This window comes from Candoia aspera, chromosome 2 (genome assembly GCF_035149785.1).
Source record: "Candoia aspera isolate rCanAsp1 chromosome 2, rCanAsp1.hap2, whole genome shotgun sequence".
NCBI classification, from domain to species: domain Eukaryota; kingdom Metazoa; phylum Chordata; class Lepidosauria; order Squamata; family Boidae; genus Candoia; species Candoia aspera.
The window spans coordinates 257,243,346-257,262,713 of record NC_086154.1 but is presented as its reverse complement, the minus strand read 5'-3'; the positions used below and the strand labels follow the sequence as shown (position 1 = coordinate 257,262,713).

Sequence of the window (19,368 nt, the reverse complement as noted above, 5' to 3'; positions counted from 1 at the left end):
TGAACTAAAAGAGAAATAGACAATATGTGGTACTTACATTCTGTGCCTTGTGCTAAAAGATAATTCAGAAAGTGAAAAATAAGCACAAAATGTAGGGGATTGGTTTATATCCTATACATTTTTTCCTGATAAGCTAACTTGAACAAAACAGTGTTTATTTTATATTTTGAGGAAGTGTTACTTTTGCAGTCACAGAGCAGACTGAAGTCTTAATAGTTTTGAAGTCAGACTCTCCACAGCTGCATCTGAGCAGAGAAATCAGTGCTGATGTTTTTGTCGCTTCCATTGCCTGGATACATCAGCAAGACTTTGATTTTGAATTCAGAACAGAATGTGACGATCTGGATTATTCATATTTTTCTCTAATATGCATCATGGTTTCGGGAGCCATCTGAAAGTGTACCAGATGCTCCTGGTACACTTAGATCACAATGTATCCTGGTTCAAGAGCAGTTTTCCTTGAACTGTCTCTTCCAGATATGATGGCACTATAGTTTTCATTATACGTGAGTAATAGCTGTGCTGGTTTGTTTTTGGGGAGTTACATTCAAAACACTTGGAGGGCTTTAGGTTAGGGGAGACCAGTCTGCATTTGTACAAAAGATAAAATTTCCTTTGAGCTATACTCAATCCCTTTGCTGATTTCCTAGACACATTCATGCAGTTTTATTGATAACAGTAGAGAAATGCTTTGTCATCGCCTTCTTCCAGGATGTTTTTTTTATCTTCCAGCCTATTCTACATCCTGGGATTTCCCAGTAGTCTCCTACCTATGCATTAATGAAATCTAACCGTCTTTAGCTCTTTTGACAAGACCAAAGTTGAATAGATGCTGTTATCTGCTATGACTATAGTACTGCCACTAAAGTACTATATGGACATGTCTCTGTAATTCTGTACTGAATTAGTTTATCATTGCCTTCTTCCATGATGCTTTTTAGATTCCCACTTTAGCCTACTGCCCTATATCTCCTGGTAGTCTTCCATCCAAGTGCTAACCAGGTCCTGTTTAGCTTCTGAGCCAGACAAGTCAGCCAGGTACAGTCATTTGCTTATTACTTGGCTGCTAAATCTGAATGCCTACATCCTGCTCATTTATTTGATAAAGTTCCCCTGGCATTTTTTTGTGTGAATAGTTTTCTGCTTAATGTTCAAACTATGGTAAATCTTTCTAGCCAACCCTGTATTTGTAAGCTGGCTTAAATAAAACTAATTTCATTAAATTTTATGCAGGTATACATGCTCTTCCCTTGACTTGGGCTTATCTACTCATGCTAGCATAAAGACAGGTGGCTTCATTGTTAAAGAGAGCTTGGAGTCCTTAGCACTGGAATTCAGAAATCCATGAGCAGCTCATGCTAAATTGAGTAGTTAAGATCTCTTTCATTTTGGAAGTTTGCATCAACCAGTGTTCATGTTTGTGAACTAAATGATTTGTAGACTCTTGCTAACAAGGATCAGCGGACATTAGGGATTGATGACTTTCCAAAGTGCCAGATTTATCCAAAGCAAAGATGGTTTTGTTTTGTTTTTTTAAACTTAAGAATTACTTCAGAATTGGAAGGTGGGATCATTTTACATTTTCTGAGAATCCAGTACTAGAGAGGGTGCTGTTGGAAGCTAGTGAATAGGTGGGACATGCAAATAATGAAAGCAGGAGGCTGAAACACAGGCAAGGGCAAAGGAAGATGCTGCCTTCCATTCAGTAGAGACTAGGATGAGCATGATAGCTCTGGCATGTGTAATAGGTGAGTGCCTTAACTAGAGGGTTTCTGCTATCCATGCAGGCTCTCCATAGTGACAAGGACTCATAAAAATGTGAATTCTGAATTAGTAGAGACTCCGTGGATAGAGAAGCTCTCCATTGCAGATACTCACATGCTCTCTGTCTCTCTCTTGGTGAACAAGAACTGATATTAATGATACTGGCACATTGACCAACAGAACAAGAAGTTCAAAGCACATTAAGAACTCAATGCAACTTACTGAGGTTCTTAATTCAACTCAGTACAAAACCTCTATCACACCCTTCCCTTTTTGTAAATACCGTAAAAGCAGGGGGGGGGGGGAGCTTAATACTTCAATTTCTATGGAGGAAGCTAAACTTAATAGATTCCCCACCCCACATCCTACCTATAGCAGCAGTTTATGAATCCTTACCTGGGAACTGAATTCAGTGAGACTTACTACAGAGGAATTAGGTTTGTGTGTGCTGAGCCCAATTATCCACAGATTTTCTCTGTATGAGTATATACCTGCTGTATATATGTATACACAAAGGAATAGTTTGAATAGTCAAATGGGAGTTGAAATAGTTTTACAAGAATATGTTTTTTATATGTCTAAGTTCACCAGTAGTAGTTAATTCAATTAATATTTAATGTTTTCCTGGTTCTGCCCCTTTTCTGGAGTTTGACCTCTGACCAGAGCTTATATACACCTATGTTTAAGTATGTATAAATGTGTTAGATGCACACCTTTCCTCAACGTTTTTGAAGAAAAAAAATCTCCGGGATTGGAATTGACAATCCTATCTACAAGGTAGGGAAACAGTAACAGATGAGATTTTTTCCCCGTCTAATCCTCCCTTTTTGAGGGCATCATCTTAAATTCAGAATTCTGTTCTTTTTGAGCAAATAAGGTATTTGGAATGCTTATCCCATTTTTATTTGATATAGAAGTGTAATCAAGTAATTCATGGCAGATGAGTATAGAGTCCTAAGCAGAATGTTTTCTTTTTTCTTTTCATAAATGAAAAAGAAGCTATCTGAGATCTGTGAGAACATCTTTCAGAACAAGTGGAAAGAAATCATCCCTTGTAAACTAGGCCTTTAAGCAATAATTTCCCTTTATTTCTAGCACAGAAAAGGTCTCTGCTTTTTTGTAGAGGAGCAGAAGAAAATGGGTAACAGTTTTCCCAACTTTCCTAGCACTTGTTACGACAAAAATTGGCCTCAAGAAATCTGAATTAAGCTTTTTTACTTCAAAGGTAATTACTCTAATTAAAAATTCCAGATCTGTGAGGGGAAAAAATGAAGGTGCATCAGTTCTTATTTAAAATATTTCTGTAATATAGTAGGCAGAGCTCTGCTTTTATTCAAACATGGAGCTTTACCTCTAGCCTCTGGAAGGAGCAATTCATTTAATCTTATTTCTCTGTTTATATTTTTATTGCATATATTATAATGTATATTACCATTTGGGAAAAAAAAGTAAAGCTCATCTAGACAACCCAATTCTTCAGTTCCCATGACCTTGTAGTATACTCCCATAGGCATCAGTTTAATGGACAATATGTTTTCCCTTTAATATCTGGAGAAGGTTCTAGCAAACTCCGCTGTAGATTTGGGTGAAAAACAACATTCCTCTGCCTTCACTGTCATGGCTTTATCTTGCAATAGGAAGGGTTAGATTTCATAAATTTCTAATGTCTCTAAAACAAAAATGTTAGATATTACTCTCTCAAGTAAAATATGCAGATGGTGTGTATATGAATGCCCACACCAAAAGAATACTGGAAAATAATTTGTGGTTACCCCTAGAAATAATCCATCTAGTTCCATTTTTTTCTTCATTGCTTACTGTCTGTGTTTCTCTTACTTTTTCTCTTTACCCATATCTATCTACTCTGTCCTGGGTAAGTTTATTCCCTGCCAAAATACTCTGAATTTTGTAAAAGCTCTAAAACTCATCAGAATACAAAATGAAAATTAAATTGGTTTACATTTCTGTGAGTATGATACTAGAATATTACATCCAGACCTAGTCTAATTTGAAGTACTGATTTCAGTGGGCTTACTGTAATTATGCCTTAGGTCTGGACATTTCCAAAGTGTTTCTTTTGGGAATATCTAGAATTGTGTAATTGTTAATATGTGCGACATAATAATGACTGCTTACAGGAGCAGTTTTTTCCAATGAAGTCCATAGAGCAGGTCTCCAAGGTTTGGGATTTAAACTTTTGTTTCCCAGCAGAGTGGTGATGGCTACCAAACAGAAGCCTTTAAAATAGGATTAAACAACTTAACTGAAAATGTCAAAGGCTACTAGTCATGATGGGTAGATGTTACAAGCCACCCCGCTAGAGTCTGCCAAGAAAACGTCGTGAAAGCGGCGTCCCTCCAAAGGGTCAGACATGACTCGGTGCTGGCACAGGGGACCTTTCACTTTCACAATGAAAGCAGTAGGCTTCAGGATATTGACTTGCTGGGAAACATCAGTGCAAGAATAGGTCTCCTTCATGTCCTCATTCATAAGCTACTTGGTGATGTCTGATAGACTTTTGTGGGAACAGAATGCTGGACTAGATGGGCTTTGGCTGATGGTCTTATTTTCTCTTTAAAGCTGTATAATCAAAGGCTAAGCTTCTGTTTGACATAATTAGTTTCTTTCTGCTTCTCCTGTGGATAGATAAGCCTCTTTTAAATAAATTAAATCTTAAGAGGCCTATTGAAAGGTAGTAGCCATATGATGAACAGAACTTTCATGTTTATGGGTAAAATATATTGAGGCACAAGCAGGAATGGCCTGTCACCATCAAGGCTTACTAACTCCCGAAGACATCCCACCAGTGGATTAATGGAAGTGGAATGCTGAACTTTTCTCTGGTCTGCTTCAGGAAGGCTACTCTACTATAGTTACATTTTATGTTAAGAAAAATATGCATACAACTTAGATTTGAGGTTGATTGTTTTGTTACTTTTCCCCCCTTCTGCAACATAGGCTTGAAATTATATGGGAATTGTGTTAATTTCACTTTCTGAAAATAATTTTGAAAAGTCAAAAGGTTCTACCAGTTATATTGATGTGCGGGTGGTTTATGAACACTGAACTGGGCAGACATGGTGCTTCTCTGAGATGGTGTCTCTTGATCAGTTAGAGCAAGTTTATAGCTTGTTCATACTCGCATGCCTTAATGTATGGATGTGATGATCTTCCTTTAATGATATCTTATGCCATGGCCTCAATGTCTTTCAAGCTGGCTTCAGTCGTGCTGGGGGATCTGGAGGAGCGACCAGGGAAATTCCAGGATTGCTTGACAGGGGCACCGTGTGGGATAGGAACTGCATAGGCAGTGTCCTAGAAGAGGCCATGAACTGCTTTGCCGAGATGCAGAGGCAGACAGAGGAGAAGTTTCGCATGTGGATAGAAAAGCTCACTCGTCTGGACACAGATGAAGAAAGCAAGCAGCAGCTGGAGTCCAGGGAATCTAAAGTACCATTAGCTGGCCAAAGAATCTCCTCAGCTACTCAGGCAGGGATATTTATGCAGGTGCCTGATAGCCAAGTACTTCCGCAGCAGTCCTTTAATTCTTACGCGAGCTGTCAAAATACCGATATGGCTTTAGAGATTCCAGAGACTTTGAATAACAATTTCCCGGCTCTCTTCCCTGAAAACGGGAATATCATGGAATCCAGTTTGAACCAATCACAAACTTAACAAGATTCTCAAGCATCTATGGTTAACCCAGATCTTACTGGAAAAGCTGACAGCTGTAAACCATACAAATTTTGGTTCCTTGTTGAGGCTTTTTGACAGTCGGTGTTTCTTTTTCTTGTCACCTTCTTAAGAAAACAGATGTATTTGGTTTTGCCACTGAAATGCTCTTCTTCCTGGGTTTCCATCAGCAGAGCTTGCAACTTAGCAACCTTTTTTGTGTGTCTTACTGGAGGACCAGTCAATGTATTCCGTGTATGCTCCTTTTGCATGCCAGAACTGTTTATTTGTGGAAAAAAAGATTTGAAATTGAAAGACTCATATACCAAATCAGTATATCCTGTGAATATTTTCTTAAACAAATGCTAGCATCTATATTGTGCATCTTAAACAGAATTATATATTGCTTGCCATGTTTGGTTCCCCCATCACTTTGGGCAGAAGTTGGCTGTTCTGTGAATTGGAAAGGTTTGGCAAATAATTATTCACTATTATCATTCACTTTCATGCAAGTTTTTGTATTCACAGTATTCATAATTAGAGGAAACTTACGTTTTGTAAAAACGTCCTAATCCTGATGGCCAGAGGAATTTGAGAGAGAGAAATAATCGATCTGCCTGTCCCAGGGTTAAGTGGATTTGGGAAAATTGAAACCTTTGAATTAAAGAGATTGAGTAAACTTTTACTATAGAAGCATGCTTAAAAACTTATACCACCTGTTGAAACCAAGTGATTGTTGGTGTGGGTGTGTTACAATCAAACTGTATTTTTATGCTATAAATTCTGGAGTATATTTTGAAATAATGGTGGGGTTAAGTCTTGAAATGTGGCCTGATGTAAATTCAAAATAGGAGGATGTTGTCAATTGCAACCCATAAAATGTCATCAGGCACTCATGGAAGTTCATAGCATTACAATTTTCAACTGTTTTTCTTTTAGTCGGCATCCCTTGTGCTACATAGTAAGTTATCCTGCCGGCCTTCTTAATCTTGATGCTGAGGGCACTACCAAATGACAGTTTGAAACATTCACGTGTTCCCAAATGTTGTCCACCTTCTTCGGTTGTGTGTTTTATGATTGGCACCCCGGTTTGCTTCCCTGGCACTTGCCCTAGTTCCCTGTTGCCTCAGATAATGGTAAAAATTTGGAATCTCAAACCCGCTTGGGCTAGGTTATTTAAGGGACACTTTTCTATCTGTACATTTAAGGGATTAAAACTCTTCTGTGTACTGAGTCATCCCTGCTTCCAGAAGACGTACCTCTGGAAGCAGTATAAGGTAAGGTTTTGTTTTGTTTTCCAAAACTGGCCAGGTGTATTGCAGAATGTTTTTTCTTCCTTACCCCATCTCCTTGACCTAAAAAAAAAGGAAGCCAAGCTTTCCTGAAAATTTCAAGTAAATGTGGAGATGGTGTGCATGCATACATACTAAGACCTCTAGCAAGTGGTTCTTGCTGCATGGCTTTCTGGATGGCTGCCATTCTTTTTGTGTTTTTCCCTAATACAGTAGAGACATTTTTCAAGCTCTTGTTCTGAGCCATCACTGAGCATTCTTCCGAGCCCCACTGGTTGGGAGTGCCCATGCAGTATTCATTTCATGCCTGGGATAGTCTATTGAGTAAACATCTTTACAAGTTAGGTTTGTCCTCAAAGAAGTAAAAAGTTCAGGTGGTTCTTCTCCATTTGGGCTTTCACATGAAAATAATTGGTTTAAAAAATATAGACGTACTCTTTCATTAGGCTAAAAACAAAAAAAAAGTTTAAAAGATATTGGCTGTAGTCCAAAACATCTGGTTAGAAGTAATTTGTGCACAAGACTGATTCCTCTTTTCCCAGTTAATGAGATCCTAAGCATGTTTACTCAGAAATAAATTCCACACAGGTCAGTGCAGCTTTCTTGATTTAGGATTGCAACCTAAATTTTCAATTGCAAATGTTGACTGAGAATTAACAAATTGTTTGACTACCTCTGTATGACTACGGTGTGTGTTTTTCTCAAGGCTGCTCCTACTACATGGAAAACAACCTGTGAAATTGAAAGGTCCTTTGAATGCAATTTGTGATATGGCTTACAGTTAAATTATAAGCATTCAAAAATTCCAAAGACCATCTCTGAAGATCTTTAAGATCTTGATATTTAAAGCAGTACTTTGGATACCTTACCTGTATTTTATAGAGATCTGTGTTGCTCATTGATCCTTCTCATTCATTTTATCTGTGAATGTTTTTAAAGAAAAGTAATTTTAAAAATACGTAAATCGGTTTCCTACACTCTCTTCTACGTAATTTGTCTTAGGAGAAGTAAAGCAGCTTTTTGAAAGCTGCATTGTCAGGGTATCTCTTCAAAAGGCTATGCAGGAAATAATATGTAAAACAAAATGAGAATGGTTTCTACAACAAGTTTGGTGTTAACAGTTTTCCATGTATCACTTTGATCTGGATGTGAATGTGATACCTTCCTGACCTTAAAATCATGTGTACATTTAACTGGCTTGGTTTTGAACAGGAGGGAATCTTTTTTAGTATCTTGACCGGTTGGTTTTTGTTTTTGTTTTGCCTTGAATAAAATATAAATTTGCCCTTACTTCTTTTACAAATTAAGAATGTATATGTATGTTTATTTTATTGCAGTTCTGTTTTTCTCTGGAGACACATCTAAGAATTTAGGATTATGTTCAGAAGAGGCTGCCAGCTATATAGGCCTTCCCAAGCATGCAGTGACCTTCGTTTAATACCATTTTTTTTGCCTTAGTCGTGTTCTGAAACATTGCAGGAGTACAAGAAGTTAGGTACAGTTTATTGGTAGACTCTCCACAATATATTATTTCTGATTGGATTTTAAACTGATCGTAATATACAAAACACCTCTTGACATAATCTTTCTGATGCTCTAAAAATCATTGCAAAAAATAATCTTAAAAGGTAAAGGTGTTTTAAAGATCACGCTTGTTTTCTACAAGACCTTGCGGTTTCTCTGTAGTATTCCTATATTGCTGTTGGTGCCAATGAAGTAGGTTTGGTTAAAATGCCGCTGTACAAAAATATTCAGTGAACAGTCTGCAGTGACAGTCAAGAGTAAGGATGTAACTGCTATCTCTTGAAGCATTGTTTAGCAAGCGTCTGCTGTGAAAAGTATGCACTTAGTGGTTAAAGCAAATGTCACTTCCATTAATCTCAGTTAGGGTTAATGACTTCAGGTTCAAGTACAATAAGAGCCATGGTTATAGCTAACCATATCTGAGGCCAATGCTCTTTCCTGAAAGTGCTCTGGGAGGCAGAGAAGCTGAGACACCTATAACAGCATCCTGATTTCAAAAGGTATCAGCTAATTGCATTAGCAATCTAAAATCTGACTCAGGAGTGTCTTGTCTGCTAGATGCCGTGTAGTATATGAAGCTGCCGTTCTTTGCTATCAGCAAGTAATCTCACTTTTACCGCTCTGTTCATCTTTTTGTCTCTGAGATTTTGTGAACATGAAAAATACAATAATTAATGGGGTACAGCAAGAGGAACATGCCCAAGGGTTAAGTTAGAAACAAACGAGTAGCTTGTAAGTTTGGCTCCAAATAACTTGAAGTCTTATATCTAAATGATATGTTTTGTATGCAGTAATTTTTTTTCTACTTTCAGAATAGTTACAGGGATGAATCTGATGCCTTATACATGTAGGCTCATGCACTGATTAAATGTGGCAAATAAATATCAAATTGTAGATGGTAATGTGAGAAAGATTTTGAGTTCATATTGTCTGTACCCAAATAATACTGCAGTTCATGCCACACTCAACCAGTTTACTCAACTCTTAAATTTACTCTTTCCTTTTATCTACTGCAAATTCTTTTTTGTGCTTTTTTGTGAGAGCTGTATATTTCCCTCTGGCAGCCTCAGAAGATCAAGACCATGAGAGAGAAGACTATGATGCAGATCCTTCTGAAACAATACCCCCACCCCCACCCCACCACAAAACAATAAAATGTTTGGAAGGAGCCACATCCAGGTCTCTCTTCCTATTGTCTCTTATCTCTTCTGACATTACCAAATAGCCATACCCTGCAGCAGCTTTTACAATATGAGGGTAGTGTCAAAAGACGCCCATGTTTGTATTTACATACATATTATGCCCCCTTGAATTCAGTAGCAGCTTGCTTCTGAGTAAGTATAAGATTGTCCTGTAAGCCACAAGCCAAGAACAAGATGGGAATGCTACTCAGGTAACAGGTCCAGCTTGATTTGTAATAGCCCAAGAAAACTGTTTCATTGATTGGGTTCATAGCAAAATGTAGTCTCTTTGTCATTGTTTTGTGTGAACCCAGCCAGAGGGACTTAAATAACTGGAAGAGAACATCCTGCATGGTTCATTCCATTACCAGTTGCCCTGTCCTGTCAGAGGTAGGACCCTGCTAGGAAACAAGTCTGGTTTATGATGATTAATTGGAAGTGGCAGTAGTCCAGTAAGAAACAGAACCCAAAAAAGGGTTGAAACCAATCGAAGCAAATATTTGTGGCTCAGGGTTGAACTGTGGAGTCCTTGGTGCTCTCTGAGCCTTGTTGTTTTCTTGCAGATGTTTCTTTGCCAAACTAGGCAATATCTGCAGTGCGAACAGGGAGAGGGCCTTGTTAGAGTGAGAAGTTTTTTCCATATTACCTTTGCTCCCATACTTCACTTCACCATTAATGCTTTAACTGTGATTTGCTAGTGAGTCACAGTGAATGGTCACACGTCACACTAAGCTGCAGTTCAGAGTAATTTTGGTTTTGTATCTTTCTATGAATCTTGACATTATGGTTTGTAAGCCAAGGTTTATGGCCTAACAGAACATATGAATGAATCCAGTGGTTTTACTCAGCAAATGTTCATGCGATTTATGTACTAAGTCAATGATTAGGATTCATACATAAAGCCATAAATGTGTTTTATGAACTACGGTAGCTAGGGTGAACACGTAGTAATCCCAACCTAAGCTAAATTATGGTTTAATTATGGTTGATCATTTAAAGCACACTTCATTGGAGTCATATGATATGTTAAGTCATAACTCATAGTTTATTAATGACAGTGGCTGAGCTTACGTAAGACACTAAATCAAACAACAAATCATATTATGGCTTAGTTCAGTACATGGACTTAGCTACTGGTTTATTGTCTGTCCCTGACAGCACTTTTCTGCTATTGTGGTCTTTGGAAGAAAGTACTGTGCTGAGTATAGTTCACAGCAAAAGACCTTTCTGAGATGATGGTTCAAAGTCCTGTAATCCTCAGCTGTTTGAGGTTTAAAGTTGTAAATTTATTGTAGTTCCATTATTTTGACATTCAGCAGCATTACTGGATCAAGAATCCATTTTCTATTTTGATTAATGCTAACATGGAATAGTTGGGATGTTGTTTTGAAAATGTTTCTGAAAAGTAGTATTACGCTCATATCAATACAGTTAACATTATCATATCATATCCATTTTAAATTCTTGGATTGAAATAATAAAATTGACTTGAACTACTTCTGAATGAGAGATTAATGAACATAAATGTATTAATATTATTTGAGTCCTTGTTCAGTAAAAAAAAATGTACCAGTTTTTGCTTGTCTTAATATGTTAATAATTTGTATTTGTATTTCTTAGTTTTTAAAAAAAATCAGAACAAATGTGAACATGAAGACTTAAATCTTGAATTCTATCTGAGAGGCCTCCAGATAGAACATTTCCCAATCAAATCATGATGAGATATCAGAGGTGCCCACCTCAAACTCACATGCCCCTTTCCTCCCACCACCACCTTTTCCCAATATTTTTCATGGATTTGTATTACCTCTGTGCCAAAGGTAAGGCTAATTGTAACTTGATGTACATTTCCATTTTGCTGATTAGTGTAGATGATGACTTGAGAATCCCAGTATAAATCCCTATGCCCTATCTTGGCAGGTATATCTCCACCCACCAATCCATTTGCTAAAAGAAGTTGCCCCCATTTTCCATCACTAAATGGAGAGCGAGTTGAGAAATCTGTTGCCCTACAGCAGTGTTTCTCAACCTTGGCAACTTCAAGCTGTGCAGAAGGTTGCCAAGGTTGAGAAGCACTGCCCCACAGTGTGCATTGCGTGAGAGTGCTTGCTGCCTCTGATGATCAGCTATGCCTGCTAAGGTTGGTGAGAGTTAGAAGTCCAACAGTTGTAGGGCTGCAGCCCAAGACCTACAGGAGCTCAGTTCCCCCTTGTGGTTTGTTCTTGATTGACAGCTCACTTCAGCAGACAATGCAGAAAAAAACACAGTGTGCAAGGTTAGGACCTCTTTGTAAAAGTCTTTGTTAGAAACAATATGGACATTGCAAAGATTTTAATTCGGCATGTACTGAGAAGGCACTGTTGTGGCATCTTTATTCCCATCTTCAATGTGTATTCCACATCTGTTCTCTAATCATAATGTGCAGGGCAGCAAACAGTTGTTAAATAGACATGAAATACCAAATGATTTAAAAAATCAGTAAAAAAAATTAAAATAACAGCAACAGCAACAACTTTTTTTAGTAAGAATTTTATAAGTTTGAAACATAAAAACTACAAAAAGCAAAAAAACCCCATTAAAAACCCTAGAAAAGTGTGAAACACAAGAAAAAAGAATTTTGAAGATTACATAAAGTGGTGACTTCCGACTTTCAACAAGAATATATAGCAATTCCAGAATCCATCCCTTACTCTGTATCAAACCAAGATCACATTATTTCTATAAATCATTCCATTAGCATGTTATAAAAATCACTAAACACAATTGCTTCTACCCCTTATATTAAAAGAAAAAGAAATATATAAACTTCCAAATCAACTCCCCCCAAAAAACATTTATTTCCTTCCTACCACTATTCTATATATTTCTGTCCACTATAATAATCAAATTATAAAAACATTTAAATTGTCTACTTTTATACTTAATAATACTATAACAATCTCGACCCTATTAAACCTAAAACCAAACTATTATTATTGTATCTTATAAATCTTAAAAATCAAGCAAACCTTAAAAGCAATCCAGTAAATCTTAATCCATATCATTAAAGAAAAATAGAATCATACAAGCCTTAATATCAATCCAAATAAACACTCTTAATTTTTTACCCCATCTCAAAATATACCAAGACATTTACGTATCTCCATATTACATACAGGGCATTTTTCATACAGAAATCAAACAGCCCAACTGCCCCCCCATAGAAACTCAGACTTCTCAGCAAAAAACCTCCCACAGAACAGAACCTCTTTTTTCCCATAACGTTCCATCCAAAAAAAAAATATTGTAATTTGCAAGTCAGACTGTCCCTTTAATCCTTTCAATACCAAAATATAATTGTCTGGCATTTCAACAAAAGCTTCAGTCTCATTGTCAGTGGAAACATCTCTATCTTTGTTAAAATCTCCATCTTCTTCCATGACGTCCTCAGCCAGATGCCACATTTTAAAGCTGATATTTTCTGCAGTGCTCCAAATGTCTTGCAAAATAGCTTGACAAGTATCATAAAAGATCTGTTTAAACTCACAATGCTCACAATGGAACTCTGAGAAAGTCTCTTTGAAATCCTCCGTGTTTCAGGCAGTAGATTATGGCGACCCTTAGATACTTGACTAGCGAGAGTAGGAGTTAATGAGTTAATGGAAAATCTCCAAAAGTTGTTGACATAAGAGAAAGTATGCTAACAAGCAGCTCCAGGGAAAGTGAACAGAGGTGAAGATTCAAAACAGCAGATTCAACGTGTAGGAAAATATTAAATCCTTCAAATTTAATACAAAAATAATAACAGGGAGACAATTATTTATTTTCAATCCTCCTCAATATCCAATTGGGAAAACAAGCCAAAGCTTAAAAAGATTTTTGAAAATTAATCCCAAAAATAACGACAAGCAGCAAGGGAGATTGCTTCTCCTTGCTGTAGAAAGTCTCTCTTAGGGTACATAACTTAAAAGAATATATAAATTGGGTGATTTAGAAATGGGGTGGCTTGACCTAGTGTCCCTTTAAGGCTACAGTGTGGCTTGGAAATGATGACATCCCAGCCTCCCGGTGACTCTTGCCCGATCGGCACGAATGCTGTTTGTGATTCTCAGGTTGCAAGTCGCCGTTCCGGAGGGCAGATGGGATGATTCCGGGTGTTTTCTTTGTCCGTGAAAGTGCTCTTGGGCATCGAGAAAAAGCCTGCCTGTGCCCTGCCCCCCAAAAACTGCTGCTATCAGTTCTGTCCGTGGAGCTTGCGGACACAGCTGTTCAGTCGGGCATGTCCCCACCGGAAGCCCCCAGCAACAGCAGCAACTGTGACCGCAGTTTCCTCATGCTATTTAGGGGTAGTTATTTTTCACTTAATAAGAGATTTCAGCAAACAAACCAAATGACTGCTCTGTCATTAATGGTTGTCTTTTTAGATTGAGGAAAATAATGTAAATTGGAATCTGCAACCACAGGCTGTGAAATTGCCTCACCTCTTAAATAGGAATGATATTATTCAACAGTGTAGAAAGCCATGCCTCCTTGGGGGAGATCATAAGTGATTTGAACTCCAGAAAACTCCCCTGTCTCTTAGGTTTTCCATTTCATTGTTACTGTGTTTATTTTCCCTGTTCTCTGATTTGTCATAGCCGCAACCCATCCTTTGATTGTCCCCTCTTATGATTGGGGGTGGAATAAATCTTGGAGTTGCCCCAGGCATGCTAATGTTTTCCCTTCTTGTTTCCCAGTTACCGTGTTTTGGCTCCTATCATGTTGAGGCACGGATACTAATTTCATGGGTTGGAACAGCACACACAGCCTCCTACATAGGAGGAAATAAGTAAGAAGGGGCAGTAATTATGGCCCAATTCCCCTCAATGAGCAATAGACTTCCATTTTAGTTTCCTTTTTTCCCCTTCTTTCCTGGCAGACTTAACTCTTTGAGCCTTCATTGAACAAAAACCTTTTTGAATGGCTTATGATTAGATAGAGGTGCCCTAATTTGGTTGCATGGACCCACAGGACAAGTGGCTTTGGCCCTCCTCTGGACAGCTTGTGGTCTGTAAAGGAAACCTTTGGGCTGTGTGATTCTGCCATTAGATCTCTCATTAATCTACTGTTTTGTTGCCTGGGAAGAGTGAATGCTTCTGTGAAAAGAATGAAATAAGAGGAAAAGACTCATTTCTTTTAAAGGAGATTAGATGTCTTTGAAGGGAATCCAACTGTAAGGCGTGAAAGTTATACGAAACCTCCATTTTCAGTGGCACTATACCACTGAACACTACTCATTGGAAATCAACTGTGGAATGCTACTGCTTTTATGCCTTCTTTGTTTACTTCCAGGAAGCATGTGTTAGGCCAGAAAGCTAGCCTAGATGATTTTGGGATGTTACTCGTTATTTTCCTCTTGTAAATCTGTTTTTACTTTCTCCCTTCTTCCTCACCATGTTTATATGGAGCTCTAATTTCACTCTTCTATCTTTGCACTTTGTATTTGCATATTTTAAATTCAAATATTTTAAATTACAGAGATATCCATGGTTTCCCAGTCACAAGGGCTTCCTTTCTCTTGATGAAGTGGCAGTTCCCTTTATTTTCTCATGAAGAATGGTTTCCTCCAGCAAAGTGAATGGGGTATTTTCATTACATAGTGAGTTTATTGGAAATGTAGATAGTAGGACTGTAGGGCAGCAGGAAGAGAGTTGGGGAAAGGCTTCCTTGGGTTTCCTGGATAATTTTTTGGGCACCAGTTCTATACAGATGTTGAAGACTAATCAGCTTCCTTTGGCACCATCATGGATTTCTTGGTTTTTTTCCAGCTCCTTGAGAACAGCTTTCTCTTCTGCAAGAATGTGGCTGATCCATTCTGTGCAGTCCAGAGTCATTAATATGTGCTAAAGGACACATCATAATAGCAGCTTTGCAAACTGAGAAAAACAGCAAATCGAAAAAGCTGGTTTGTGAAATGGCTGAAGGATACCAGTTTTAGAAAGTGCTCAGCCAAAACATTTCAGGAACACACGATCCAACCCCATGCTTGTTTACTCAAAATAGGAACAACCCCTAATCACCTCAGTAGAATTTATTCCATGTAAGTATGCATAGGGTGGTAGCCTTGAAACAGAACGCCCCAAAGACACCATTCCCACGTATACACTATTCCCTGTAAACAAAGACCCATTGGTAAGTTTCCTTGCCTAAGTCTCACTGAACCCTGTTTTTTTCACCCGTTTGCTGTAGGAACATTTGTGCAGAACAGTCTTGTGCCAAAAAAGCCCAGACTTACCTTCCTCTCTGCTGTCTGTTTTCAGCTCCATTTGCCTTCTGCCAAGAGGACCTTGGTCTTTACCGTAGGATTTGCTCATATTTTAATCTTATTTGAGAGTCAGAATTTACAAAGCGATATTTTTGTTCCATTCACAGAGTGAAGGCATACAACATTTTGGTTTCTTTTCTTGTTTTAATGAAAACTTGAAAGAGCAGTTGATATTTTTCTTAACTGATAAGTATTATTGTTCAGCATGTAAGTTGTCACTGTCTTATGTATGCTAAATTTAAGCTAAGCTATAAGGTGTGCTGTTTGGAAGTGTGGAAGATACAAGAGTTGGAGCTACAGATAGCAAGTTTATGCTTGTATTTCCTACTGATGAAGACTTTCACCCAAGTTATTCTCTGGGTAGGTGATAAGAATATCACTCTGCATGTATATGCATTTATGATATAGTTTTGCATGATTATACATGTTGGAGTGGTACAATTTTGACTTGATTCTTCTCGTTAACTAAGTATAATTTGACTCCCATAAATCTGTTTGATTCTACTTTTGACAACAATTGCTGATAATTTAAGAAAATTCATTGACAAATTGATAAAAGGAATTACGAGCAACACCATAATTGGTCAGATAATAAACAGTCAATATTGTACTTAACCCTCGTATCTTCTGCACTTAAAACTTTTTTTTTAATTGATCATGCAATGTCAGTTGATGCCCAGTTGCACTGAACTCTGATGACTTTTCAAGGGGAGAAATGTCTTTCATTTTTTCATGTTAATCAACACTGCAAAATCCTCCCCAACCTCAAGTATTACTTCTGTATAGTTGCATGCAACATTTAGACAGCAAATATTGAATTGCGAATTGTTAGGATTTCTCCATGCTTTATAGTCATCAGTGTTTATTGCAAAATCATTGTTTTCCATCATCACCAACCCCATACCTTCTCATATTTAACCATTCATTTATCTTTTTAAGTAAAGTGTTGTCATTTTTGAAATGCAAATGATTCAGAAAACAATATTTGGAGGAAGTTTTATTTGAATCTTTTTTGTAAGTTTTTTAGTACAAGTTGCAAAACTGATTTCAGATGTTCTAAGCATAACTTGTCTCAGAATCTACCTGCCAAACATTTTAATGGGGAACAGCAAACTAGGGATTAAAATTTTGATTCTTTTTCAATTTGTCAGCTAAAAAGAATGTCAACGTTTAGAGATACCATGTCCAAATATCTTTTTCTTGAAGGAAGGCTGTTGCCTTCTTCCTCCACTTGAGAGCTTTTGGGGAGCATCAGGGTCATCCTCTTCTGAGAATAGAGAATAGTCTTTGGTTTGATCCAGTAGATCTTCAGCCTTTAAGCACTTTTCCTATAATACAGTTCATTCCTCTATCAGCTCTAGCTACTGTATATCAGACTGAAGCTTACATTGCATGCAATACAACAGCCTTTCTAAAGTTCAAAGAGCTGATTTTATACTGAATCAATATGAACCCAGCACTGTTTGTCCTAACATGTAGTGATTCCCTAAAATTTTTCGTGGAGGTAATTCCCAGCTTTGTGCCGTGAATTCCTTTCTGTGAGGATGCTGAGAAGACTATGAGTAAATGATATTACTACCATCTCTGGATCCCCATCAGCAAGAACTAAGTGAGGGTGGGTTCTCTTGACAGCAGTGGCTTCCTCTTTCATTATTGATACAACAGTTTTATTAGGTCCTTAGAATGGCAAGGGTTGTGTGGTTAATAACAGTTGCTGGTATCAAATATGGGTTTAAAGAGGGATGAGATGAATTTATGGAGGTGAGAATTATAAACAGTTCTTAGTGATGATGATTCATGGTCAGTTGCTGGAGAGCAACTTCAGAGAAGGGCCATGGAGTTCCTATCCTGCATATGTGCTTCCAAAGGTCAAATTGATCATGGTGGGAAGCAGGGATACTGGACTTTGGATCTGATCCATCATGGGTTCTTCTATGCCTTTCTAATCAGGTGATCAGTTAATTAGTCATTGGTATGCCCATAAGAACTTCAGACTTCTTCTTAACAAGCATGCAACCCCAAAACACAATACTTCATGGTTCAGATCATGAAACTCTCGTGATAATGAGGTGTGGGGTAAATACACTGTGTGCACAATTATTAGGCAAATTGTATTTCTGAGAATGAATTTCATTATTGAACAACTACAGTGCTCTCGGTCAATCCAAAATGTTAATAAACCTCAAACCTGAATATTTAAGAAAGCAAAAGTGAGGTTTTGGCTTTCTTAGGAGCATATCTATGTGTGCACAATTATTGGGCAACTATTAATGTGCAGAATTATTATGCAACTAAATAAAAAACAAAAATCCCCCCATCTCACTCGTTTATTTTCATCTGTTAAAGTGAGAATAATAAACAACTCAAAATTTACAAATAAACATTTCTGACTTTTCAAACAAAAAATCAGTGACCAATATAGCCATCCTTCTTTGCGATAACAGTCATAAGCCTTCCATTCATGGAGTCTGTCAGTTTCTTGATCTGTTGACAATCAACTTTTTGTGCAGCAGCAACCACAGCCTCCCAGACACTGTTCAGAGAGGTGTACTGTTTTCCTTCACCGTACATCTCCCGTTTGAGAAGGGCCCACAAGTTCTCAATAGGGTTTAGGTCAGGTGAGGAAGGGGGCCATGTCATTATTCTTTCATCTTTGAGGCCTTTACTGGCTAGCCACGCAGTGGAGTACTTGGATGCATGCGATGGAGCATTGTCCTGCAGAAACATCATGGTCTTCTTGAAAGATGCAGACTTTTTCCTGTACCACTGCTTGAAGAAAGTGTCTTCTAAAAACTGGCAGTAGGTTTGGGAGTTGATTTTGAGTCCATCTTCAACCTGGAAAGGTCCACCTAGCTCATCTTTAATCATACCAGCCCATACCAGTACCCCACCTCCACCTTGCTGGCGTCTGAGTCGAAGTGGAGCTCTGTGCCCATTACTGATCCAGCCACGGGCCCATCCATCTGGTCCGTCAAGAGTCACTCTCATCTCATCGGTCCATAAAACCTTTGAAAAATCTGTCTTCAGATATTTCTTGGCCCAGTCTTGCCGCTTCAACTTATGTGTCTTGTTCAGTGGTGGTTGAGTTCCAGCCTTCCTTACCTTGGCCATGTCTCTGAGCACTGAACAGTGAACCTTGTACTTCTGGGCACTCCCGGTAGGTTGCAGTTCTGGAATATGACAGCACTGGAGGATAATGGGTTCCTGGTAGCTTCACATTTGAGTCTTCTCAAATCTTTGGCAGTTAATTTGCGTCTTTTTTTCTCAACACGTTTCTTGCGACCCTGTTGACTATTTGCAACAAAACGTTTGATGGTTTATCTTAGCAATTTCAAGAGTGCTGCATCCCTCTGAAAGGCTTTTTACAATTTTTGACTTTTCAGAGTCAGTTAAATCTCTTTTTTGGCCCATTTTGCCTGAGGAAAAGAAGCTGCCTAATGATTACGCACACCTTGATGTAGGGTGTTGATGTCCTTAGGCCACACACTCTCTCATTACACAAATACACATCACCTGATACGCTTATATCCAATAAGCATTCAGGTTTATATAGCTTGGAGGTGGAAAGTATGCATTAAATTGATGATATGGTCAAAATACTCACTTGCCTAATAATTGTGCACACAGTGTAAAACAAACATAAAATGTCCAA

At 38.0% G+C, this 19,368-nt stretch overlaps 1 protein-coding gene across 7 annotated transcripts in view; it reads left to right on the top strand.

Moving 5' to 3' along the window:
* Window positions 1-19,368, top strand: part of ARK2N (arkadia (RNF111) N-terminal like PKA signaling regulator 2N) — a 67,422-nt gene that overhangs the window by 28,827 nt on the left and 19,227 nt on the right. The window contains exon 4 of one of the 7 annotated variants that reach the window (XM_063295866.1): window positions 4,979-6,255. The exons of the other annotated variants lie outside the window; for them this stretch is intronic. Coding sequence (XP_063151936.1) covers window positions 4,979-5,439 — 461 coding nt within the window. The 3' untranslated portion in view covers window positions 5,440-6,255. Of the gene's footprint in view, window positions 1-4,978; window positions 6,256-19,368 lie in introns of those variants that run through there. 7 annotated transcript variants of the gene reach the window in all.